The sequence below is a fragment of the Rhagoletis pomonella genome, unplaced genomic scaffold (assembly GCF_013731165.1).
Source record: "Rhagoletis pomonella isolate Grant_MI unplaced genomic scaffold, Rhpom_1.0 Rhpom_scaffold_00002, whole genome shotgun sequence".
In the NCBI taxonomy this organism is placed as follows: Eukaryota; Metazoa; Arthropoda; class Insecta; order Diptera; family Tephritidae; genus Rhagoletis; species Rhagoletis pomonella.
This window is the reverse complement of record NW_023458556.1, coordinates 29734769-29746144: the sequence shown is the minus strand read 5'-3', so window position 1 is coordinate 29746144 and position 11376 is coordinate 29734769. Positions and strand designations below refer to the sequence as shown.

The 11376-nt window shown below is 37.4% G+C and overlaps 2 protein-coding genes across 4 annotated transcripts in view; one reads left to right on the top strand and one right to left on the bottom strand.

The window, feature by feature from the left end:
• LOC118733395 (integrin alpha-PS1) overlaps positions 1-11376 on the top strand; it is a 246410-nt gene that overhangs the window by 141710 nt on the left and 93324 nt on the right. The window lies entirely within an intron of this gene.
• Positions 8391-9785, bottom strand: LOC118733397. Its single transcript, XM_036462766.1, has 3 exons — positions 8976-9785; positions 8646-8914; positions 8391-8582 (listed from the first exon to the last, which is right to left on the bottom strand). The coding sequence occupies exons 1-2, from the start codon at positions 9528-9530 to the stop codon at positions 8882-8884; spliced, it is 588 nt and encodes a 195-aa protein (XP_036318659.1). The 5' UTR covers positions 9531-9785; the 3' UTR covers positions 8391-8582; positions 8646-8881.

Sequence of the window (11376 nt, the reverse complement as noted above, 5' to 3'; positions counted from 1 at the left end):
AAAAAAAATTTAAATACGCCTCCTTTTTTAATTCGATTCACAATCGATTTAGGGCAGTGCTACTTCCCGTCCAACGCGTTCAGGTACAATGTGTAGCAAGCAATTAAGTTCAATACGAACTTGTACACAACTCATTGTTGCAACACATTGTTGTCTTTGGGAAACACATCGTAACTGAGCTGCAGCGTCATGGTTACGTCGCGTCGTACTACCCTTCCCTACTTCGTAGTTGAAAGTTGTAATGTGTGCTTTAGTGTCCAACTTAATGCTTAGTGATGCATAAACAGTAACACCAGCGTTCAATAAGCAAAACGATAGCCAACGACTGCAGCCAACATGATCAACTTTTGACATTTCACAGACAACCGCTAAGTGCTGGCACTCTATAATTTTCTATGCATGTTCGAGTAACCCCATGCATGTGTGAGTGAGTACTGCGCTAAATGTTTTTGTTTGCTTCGTTGCATTTGTGTGATATGTCAAAAATAATTGGGCAGCACGCCTATGTTTATGCTTCTACAAGCGTTGCGCGCGCTGTCCGGTTGGTTTCCAAAACCAAGTGCTGCTAGCATGCTGATGAAGATTATGCAACTCCAGCCAGATAGATGTAAATATAAAAAACAGCGACGTGCTTGGCGCCAACTTGCAACAGTTGCTTACTACTCGTCATTTGCGCTATGATCGAAAATGGCAAGAAAACATTTAAATTTAATTTAATTAAAAAAAATATATATTATATTTTTTCTTAACTAGCGTTGACATGTGATAAACAAAACTGGACTTTTGGCTACAAAATGGTTAAATATGTTGCAACAGCCATTAAGATATGGGCATAAATCAAAAAAGCAGTTGACACTCCAGATTTAAATTTTAATTTGTTACGTCTGTGAGTGAGTTATTAATTTGTTTTCCAGACGATTAAAATGATAAGGCAACCAAGTTACATACATATGTATGTATGTGTGTATGTAAATATATAAAAAAATATGTAAAAAAAGTTAAAAAGCTAAATACTAAAATGCTAATCAATAAAATAAAATAAATAACAAATAAAATTTTGCTCTCCACAGTAAACTAAGCATTCTGTGCTACGTAAATATGTATACCGTGCGTTGCTATAAATTTAAGCTATTAAAATACATATGTAGTGTGTACCAGGTTGACCGAGCTTTGCTCAGAGCGCATATACTTTTTGAAGCTTTCAAGGTTTGGGTATCAGATAAGGGCTTTAATTTAAAAATAATTATTTAACATTACTCATATTCAGTACTCGTTTTCGTACAAATTACGCCAATAAAAAAAATGTTCGATGCGTTAATATTTTAGCTTCTTTTAGTCTTCAGAACGAAAGACGAGCAACCAAATATATTATGTTGTGATAGACGAAGGGCAGGGTTCAAATGTTTTGTACGATCTGAGGATCAAACATCGACTCGGACCTCTACCATGTGGTATTCAAGATTCACGTGAACCTCTACGCTTTCAGCAATGTAAGGAAAGCTCAACCTCGAAAAGCCGCCATCACAACAGACTACCAGTATCATTGACACCCTCCTCGCACACTTAATCTCTGGGGGCCAAGGTGACCCGCCATAAGTGTCAACTACTGCGGGTCAGCATTTATATGTCGCGTCTAAGGTCTCTTGAGTGGCTTTAAATTTTTGCCGATTACAAAGCCGTTTTTGACAGCATGAAAGCATGAAAAGCAGCTGAAAGGAATTTTCCAAACCGTTCGATACGTAACTGGTCTGGAGATGAACGATTACGAAGCGGTGTATCTCCTGTCATCTAGCTCCAAAAATCCAGCGTAAAATCACTCTTTCTTACTCGAACAGAATCCATATTCTATAAGTGCTGGCTGGAAAAGGGCACGGACGCATTGAAAATTACAACCGGATATCAAGATATGACGATTCCAGAGGTTGTTATACCTACATATGTATACAAGATAGAAAGCTGAGAAATCAGAGAGAAACCTAGTTTGAATCCATACAGCAACAAAGTGTATGTACTTATGTTTTTACAAAATATTGAGTAAATATGTTTTTATGTACATATACATATAAAAACTGGTGTAACTCATATACATACATACATATGCGTTGCTCGATAGCTGCGACTTTATCTTGCAAGTGTCCGTAAGAGTTTCATCGATGCCTTAATGTTGCACGACTACGCCACCTTGTGTATGTGTGCTTAAGGATTTAGGCGCCAAAGTGACACCTAAGGTGGGCGACTTATCAACTTATCGGCAACGCAGCGGTGGCGACCGGTTGTGAGAAAAACTGTTGTATACACAAAATGGAACAAGCTGATAAGCTTGATGGGCAAGTTGACCGGTAGTTGGGCGACTACATAGAAACAAATTTAAGAGTATTGGAAAAGAGACTGTGGCAGGCAAGACAACAAGTTCTGGCATTTACATAAAGATGCATACTATGTACATATATTTTACCGAATTTCGCGCCATGCAAAGCTAAAACATGAAAAAAACACATTGATGGTTTAAGCCATAACTAAACAATTTCCAGTTAAGTTCTACTACTACGTAGCCTATGTCGTTCACTGTAATGAAACAATGAGCAGACAATACTCTTTTATGAAAGCATCAAACAGCAATGAAAATGCCTCAAACGTACTAATCCCATATCTGCAACATGCTTATACTCTGTGAAAGATTATACACAGAGTTATGACTACACAGTGGCAGTAGTAAAAGTGGCTAGAAAGTGTTTCTCAGAAAAGGCTTCCGGATCAATAAAATTGCGCGCGAAGTTAAGAAAAAAGGAGGGAGGGAAATCGCCGAGGACACAGCAATAAATAAAAAAGCTAAAGAAGAAAGCAATATAAGCGGAAAGAGCAGAATAAAACCGTTCAATCATAAAAGCCTGAAGTGGCCAGCTAAAAAGTTAAAATGTGGCTTAGACGCCAGGCGAATTGGCCCATCTCACACCATCACCATGCCTTGAAAGATACTATAAATATTTGTTGCCGGAAAATTTGTGGCGCGGCAGCAAGAACTAAAATAATAAATGATAGTCGGTTGGGGCAGAGAAAAAGCACTGCTGAGAAAAAGTACATTGGAGATGGGTGGCAGAAAGGCGTGCGCTTGATGGGCCAAAATAGCGATACAAACAAATCAGGTCAACAAACGATTTATGAACGCGAAAGCTAGCAAATATAGAAAAAAGTAAATTATGTATGTATGTAGTAAGAAATCCAAAGCGGATAGACGTAGACTTGCACATTAGCGTTACGGTCGGTGCCAAAAACAATAAAACAAGACATAAAATAATCAGACAAAATAACGCATAGAAATGAAGGAATCTATATAAATGTATGTATGTATGTATGTACGTAAGTAAATGTGGACTGACCAGCTAAGTGTCGAGCGCTTGTCCAGACATAAGCAACAACAACAGCAGTGTCGGTAAAAATCAGAAATTGAATGGAAATGAACTGAAAATCAGCAAATCGCTCTGACGCCAGAAAATGTTGATGGGCATGAAAGTCAATATGTTATACATATAATATCTACATATGTACGTATATCTATCTATATGTACGTTAGTAGTACATATGTAAGTATATTTAGACTTGAATTTCGAACATATGGCAACTTTTTTAACCACAAATAATGGCTAGGTGTAGACAAATGAATTGGTTTCGGATTTGAAAATTTTCGCTTGTGAATAGCTAGACGTGGCGGTAATAGTATTTTGAGAATTGGCAGTAGACATTAAAAGTCTGATAGTTTTAGTGATGAGATGCTAGAAAATTAGAGAAAACTACTGCAAAAGAAATAAATTAATTGACTAAAGTGGCTTAAAAACGGCGGATGTGAAAATTATTCAGGCCGAATCTGAACTGAAACTCCCTGAGAGCTTTTTCTCTTTTCCCTTTCTTCCTATCATGAATAAAAATTCCCTGAGGAGGTGTGCAGTGCATTTACAACTTTTATTGTAAGCTTCAATACGTCTCACAGACTGGTATTTGTGCCGAAAAGCTGGCCAATTTTTTTTTTTTTTTATTGCGGATTCCAGTAGAATATCCATCCAGTAAAATCTACTTTCGGGAAGATTTTTGTTTAAAGCGACAAACGCCTAAAAATAGGCGTGGAAGTTTTAGGACTAAGATTAATCAAACGCAGATTTTATTGTGGATTTCGGCAGAAAATGTCTTAAATAACAACATTTGTTCCGCAATTTTTTTCAAATCGAAGAATCTTCTAGAAATGGGAATGGCAACTATTTAAATAAACATATAAGATTTATAAACGAAAACTGAAAAGCGACAACTCGCTCTACAGCACTTATTCTTCGTTGCTCTCCACAGACACGGCTGGTTTTAAAAATTCTAAAATAGCCCTGCAGGAAATGTATCAAACTATAAGTTAACTTGAAGTTGATTAGGAAGGCTACTATTATCTGTATATTTTCTTTGAGGAAAGCTAACTATATTTGTGTCGCCGTGGCCGCAAAATAGTCAAGGGTGCATTAGGTGTCAACTAGCTTCTAGCTAACTACTCTTGGTCATAAAATATCAATAAGGAAAAGAAATTTTAATTATTATTTTTTTACTTTTTTATTTATTCACTTTATTTAACACTATCAAATATTGTTACTCCCCTCCAAAATTCTTATGGCTTTATGAAATGATATTTTCAAAAAAAATTTGGATTTATGAAACATACATACATAGTATGTATTTTATTTTTTATGAATAAATGTGTTAGCTAATAAATCTTCTAAGGTATTTAATCCTGGAAATTTAAATTAAATCTAACTCGATTATACATATCGTGAACTTTCTTCAAAGGTGTATTAATTGGGCATAATAAGGCAATCTTATCACTATAACTAAATAAAATTTTTCAAATAGGTGGCAACCCGTTACAAATATATTTTTGGCAGTCAACTTTCCTAAAATCCTTACTTTAATACGCGTCTAGTAATATTTTATTTATTTGATCAATTTTATAATTGAATATAATTTTTCAAACAAGTGGCAAGCCTACACAAAACTATTTTTGGTAGTAAACTTTCCTAAACCTCTTTAGTTTGATACCTATATTGCAATATTTAATTTCTTTTACCAATTAAATCAAATTAAAATTTTCAAACAGATGGCAACCTTCCACAAAAATATTTTCGACTGTAAGCCTTTTTAAACCACTTTCTCTTGACAACCATATTGCAATATTTACTTTATCTTATCAATTTACTTAAACTGCAGTTTCCAAACAGGTGGCAACTGTTTAATTATTTTTTCCTCCTGCATTTTAAGTTGGACCTTTAGCAATGCATCGGTGAAAACAGCATTCGATTTCAAGTATTAGTTTTCGAGTGATGCCAGATAAAAATCCTAAAAATTATTGATTTGGCTTCTGTTTTTCTAATAAAGACCAAGTGTTTTTCAAGTACGCATTCCAGGAAATTTGTCTTTTTTTTACCAGGCTTCCATCTCCGCCTGCGCAGGATCCAGTTCCCGCCTTGAAGCGATTTGATTGCTGCCTTATTCTCTAATTTTCGGGTTGCCTTCCTACTAGCAGCTCAATAATAAAACCATGGCATAATTTTATTCAAGCTCATTAAAAAATTGCGAAATGTTGCCATCTTAAAATTGGTAGGTACTTGGTTACCAACACACAAGCACAATGCAATGCAACTAATGAGTTGAAGCGACTGACACGCTGTCTCTGAATAACACCGACATAAAGCCGACATGGCATCAGAAATCTCAACAACAGACAGACAGATATACTCACAAACTTCTTCTTCTTCTTCTTCTTTTTTGGCGCTGTAACCGCCTAAGCGATTTTGGCCGAGTTCAGCAAAGCACGCCAGTCGTTTCTCCTCTGTGCCAACTGACGCCAATTGGAAACGCCAAGTGAAGCCAAGTCCTTCTCCACCTGATCTTTCCATCGCAGTGGGGGCCTCCCTCTTCCTCTGCTACCACCAGCGGGTTCCGAGTTGAATACTTTCAGAGCTGGAGCGTCGGTGTCCATTCGAACGACTTGGCCAAGCCAGCGGAGCCGCTGTATTTTAATTCGCTGCACTATGTCTATGTCTCACAAACAGCATGACCAAAAACAACAACAACAACAACAGCAATTACATTAAAAATAATCACACAGCCAGTATCAGTGTCCGCATCAGTAATATCAGCTGCCAACATCGGCAACATTAACTGACGATTTAACTACAGTCAATGATTGTTGCAGCAACAATTGTTGCAGCACTCGCAGCATTTTGTTATTGCCGCTGCATTTGTGTTTTTCTGCGCATTGCAGCCAGCGGTACAACAGCAGCTGCACACACCCCAAAAACACGTACATACATATGTACATATGTACGAATGATGCCAGTGTTTTCCAGCAAATGTCAAAATGCTGAAGTAATCAAAGTGTAGGTGTCTGATTTATTGCCATGTCGCTTATTGTTGTTGCTAAACACTGAGGAGGAGCGGCAGTTTGTTTGGTCTCATGTTGCAGCAGCTGCAAACGCTGCGTAAACTCAACAAACAAACAAACAAAACATATGTAAAAAGCGAAACGCAAACGAATACCGCTCGTCAGCTTGATTGTAGCTCCGGCTTCAACTTTAAGCCATATTTAACACGATCATTTTCATTTTAATCGAAACTTTATTTGCTTTTATTTTCTTAACTTGCATGGAGTAACTATTAGCGGCGCATAAGTAGAGATGCATTTGCCACAAAAGGAGCTGCTGCAGAGGGGGAAGTGCTTAATGTTGTTGGCAACACCCACACGTGAAGTGATATTTTTGTTTTCGTATAAACGCTTTTCTAATGTCTTGCCACAAGTTAAGCTTTTGTTGCTGTTGCATCCATGCTTGCAATATTCGATTGTGCTGCCACGCGCCTCACATTTAATGCTTACATGCACATGTGTACGTACATACATAATTGTGCAGATTGCGCCCTAATGCTGCCATTTGCTGATTTTCTGATTTTTCCCCAGCCTGTAAAGAGCTTCGATAAAATCATGTCAAAGAAGTTTTTGTAAACAGGAAATGTTTTTAGATTGCGCTGTCAGTAAGAGGAGTGACAGCATAATTAATGCAAGGAGAAGCAAAGGAAAGTGGGTTGTATGAGTAAAATAGTAGAGCAAGTAGAAATGATTAAAGTTTTGAATATTATTGGGTCAACGTAAATGAGGACAAAACCACGACGCTAGCCAGTCCCAACCGCTGGTTAAAATGGTTGGCATTACATAGATGGATTCATGCGCCGATGCAATACTAAGAGCCAGGCTAGATTTCAGGGTCGCCACTAAGCGATTCATCCAAGAAATTGCTACTGTAAGATTTAGTCTGGGTCTCTGGTCACGCGCACCAATCTCGGAAATGAAGCTGCATTGGTCTCGATTGCGGATCGTGTCTTACCCCATTTGGAAGCTTATATAGAGACATATTTCTCCACAATCTTCAGAAATCGGATCAAAGGTGGCACACGGTGGTAGGCTGCCGTAAATCCAAAATCAGGTAGCTCAGGTGGCAAACAACACTAAGAGAGCGAACAACTTATTAGTAATGACCAGGGAACGGATTTTTAGGACCTAAAAACCTATAAAAAAGGCAAAATAAAATAACGAAATAGGACGGAAAAGGCAAAATAAAATAGCGAAAAAGGCAGGAAAAGGCACTAGGTAGTGCAAAAAAGGCAAAAAAAGGCAAAACAAAATAGCGAAAAAGGCAAGAAAAGGCAAAAAAAAGGTATTGCAAAAAAAGCAAAATAAGGCACTAAAAAAAGACAGAAAATACGAAGAACAATCAAAAATTACATTTATTTTAGAAATGTTTATATTACAAGTAAAAAGAGAAAAACTATGAACTAATTTCATTATATGAAAAATTTGTACTTTGAATCTTTGACTATTTTATCATATCGAGTTTTTAACTCATACAACTTTAATCTGTATAGCTGTAGTAACATTGAACCACAAGATGCATTTTGAAGTTTTCTGGCAGCATTTTCATTCGATTTTCGCGAAGAAAAGCCTTGAATGTACTAAATGTGCGCTCGACGTAAGTTGATACAAGTGGCGCCCAATTTAAATATGGAACGTTTGAAACGTTCATATTATCAGGAATAAGGGCGTTTGCCTCGCCCTTAACAATTTTATCCACACCCCTTATTGTCTCCAAGCCTAAGTTAGCTGAGAAAACGGCTTTGAATTTTTCCAACACCAATTTGGCAATAGGTCCCTGCGCTTCTATAAGCCGCTTCTCAATGTTATCCAAAATATTTAATACCTCACCAACTGGAGTTCCTACAATTACATAAAGAGTGTATGTGAATTATTAATTTTTTACTGAGAATTTGGTTTTTCCACAACCTGTTTTCTGTAGACGTTCGAAAACTTTTTCCTCTAAAAGAAACCCAAAATTGCATTTTATATATATCAAATTCCCCTGAACCGATTTTTTGCTCAACAATTGCTTCGAGAAACTGACACATGCTGCATCGTCCGTTATTTGGTCAATTATTCTTTTGATGGAATCATAGTTTTCGGCATAATATACGGCTGCAATTAGCCATGTGCCCCATCGAGTTATCACCTGTATAAATTTACAAACAATTATAATTAAAATTAACAACAATAGCAATTTATCTTGACATACCGGCTGAGGAGGCAGAGGAAGATTGGGTTCCATTTCTTTGAAAACTGCCACCCTGAATGGGCTTTTCAAGAAAACTTTTTTTAAGTTTGAAATTAAGACGTCAACATCTGAGTACTTCGAGCGTAGAGATTCGCAGACCCGGTGTACGCCATGTGCGACGCAGGTGATATGAATCATATTAGGATAAAGCAGCTTCAATGATGACGCACTTTTCTTCATGTAGGGTGCTGCATCAGTCACAAATACCAACACTTTTTCACGTTGGAATCCTATTGGCCATAAAATGTGCATAGAATCGTCAAACAATGTTGCGATTGTTGATGAGTTCACCTTATCCAACACCTCCACCGTCAAGAGATAGCCGCGTCCGCTTTCACGCAACGGTCCAACAATAACGTTGGTTACACTGCGGCCTGCCTTATCTGTAGTTTCATCGATGGACACAAAGATGGGGCTTTCTCCTATTTCTAAACGAATTTTCTGCAAAACGGACTCGTAACAATCCTTCACGTAATTTTTTCTAAGAGTTGATTCATCGGGAAGGGATTCCTGAACGTATTTTTCAAAGAATGATTTGAATTCCACACTCTTCAATTTATAAAGTGGAATTCCGCATGCAATCATCATTTTAGTAATATCTGCGTAAAATACATTCTTTTCCACAAATGGTGCTATCATTTGGGTCTTGTTTTTCTTTATTTGTAATCCTTTTATATGTTTTTCACTTTTAATATGCTGCTGTATATAATATTTTTTTTCGTGATTAACTTTTACTGAACAAATATTGCAAAATAAAACGGTCCCATCGGTACAAAATACATCCGAACCAAACTCGGCAATCAGAGTGTGAATTTTTAAACTCTTGGTAATTTTAGACTTCGGCATTGCTTTTTTAGTTTTTACACTGAATAACTTTTTGTTTCAATAACGGCTGGCAAACTCTATTGAAGTAAAACAGTTGTTAGTTGTGCACATCAGCAACTGTGTTGATAGATTTTAGCACGCAACAGAGTGACATGAAAACTACAAAATTTATTTTTGCTTAAGTATTCACTACTTACACACTGCGTTTTTCTAACATACTAATTTTCGAATATGGGCATGTGTATATTTCTTAATCTTTAAAAAAAATTGTAAATGCTATAAAGGTAGAAAGGGCAAAAAAAAGGCAAATATCTTAAAACAGGCAAAAAAAGGCAAATATCTTAAAAAAGGCAAAAAAAAGGCAAATATCTTAAAAAAGGCAAAAAAAAGGCAACATCAAATGGGTATATATGGAATCAGGGAAAGCTAAATCGTGGACATTCTTGATCGAATATACTCTATCTCTTTAGTAGAAAAAAAGGCAATTTCCATAAAATCCGTTCCCTGGTAATGACGTTGCAAAGCTTGTAACAACTCTCACTGGGGACTGGCCGATGTGATGATTGTCTCTCAATAAGCAACATTATGTCCGCGCCGGGGGGTGCTCTGCGCTGACAAGCAGGAAATGTTTACTAAGCATAAGATGATGTTTCTGATGGGGAGCGTTAAGTCCTTGCTATGTATGTAAACGGTGTCTAGACGACATCAGAAGATATTCCTCGGGGTCTAATATGCACGCTACTATTACCTGGTGGCAAACTTGTGCAGCATCATTTAGAACCAGCCGGCTAATCTGCTTCTGTGTTGCCAGAAATGTTTCGTTCCCTTTGCCCCAAGTGCTTACGGCGTTCCATTTGAGAGCCTTATCGCAGCTCTGTACTTCCTTGGCGATTAAGAAGAGGTAAGGCTTCGTGTAGTGAAAAACCGATAAAGATTAGCGATGTAGCTTCAAACAAAGATCGCCAATTCCATTATTAGACACAAATACAAACAATCAGAGAGATCAGGGAAAATTTTCTGTTGGCTGAGTGAGCTTCTATATGCAGATTTAAGCAGTAGTGAGAAGAGTGCGCCACACTCTGGGACCCTTTCTTTAGTTCTCCAGTTTCTAGAAGTTTGATGTTGATACAGTATTGACGAACAAACAGATAATTCGTGCCCACCATCCTAGGTGATGTCTTAATGTAAAATTTAGTAGCGTGGAGTGGCAAACGGTGCCCAAGGCTTTTGACAAGTGCAATGCTACTACAGTTTCCTTACAGGGTCACTTTCGATTAACGCCGCGAGTTATCTGAGTGTTTATGGCGTTAAGCGCTTTGGCAGTGTCTTGAAGATTACGAAAGCCATGTTCGTGCAAAGCGGGGGTCAGATTGTACGTAAATTAGAGGTAAAAGAGAGACTTCAAATCTTTACTACTAGGGAAAGAAGCTAATGAACCAAAATAGTTCCCCTCGTTGGCTGGTTTCACGGATTTAAGTAGTAGGATGAACTTTCCAGAGATCCTTAAAGAGGTATTATCGTACCGGCGGATGTAGTGTTTTAGGATTGATATGAGTAGTCCGTCGATACCAAAGGCTTTGGAGGTTTTATTATATATTATATAGATTAGCACTACCTTCTTTGGTCACCAATAGACAGAATTGGCGGGTATTTTACTGCCTTCAAGAGGCTCCCCGTGTTTCTGCTGCAGTTTTTGAGAGATACAAAGACCTAGACAATGCACTTAAATTTCCAATACGAAAAAGTTTGAACTGAAATGAACTTACAATGGGGATTTTATTTAAGCACGCATACTTAGTAAAAAGTTGAATTTTATAGCAAAAAAAAAAAAACGCGGGCTTTACATACATATGTAAGCAGTTGTAAG

Excerpts from the sequence above, each read along its gene's own strand:
- LOC118733397 (XM_036462766.1), bottom strand. The coding sequence starts at position 9,530 with ATGCCGAAGTCTAAAATTACCAAGAGTTTAAAAATTCACACTCTGATT. Across the intron at positions 8,915-8,975 it reads CGGTGGAGGTGTTGGATAAG|GATTCCAACGTGAAAAAGTG; the intron begins GTGAACTCATCA and ends TATGGCCAATAG.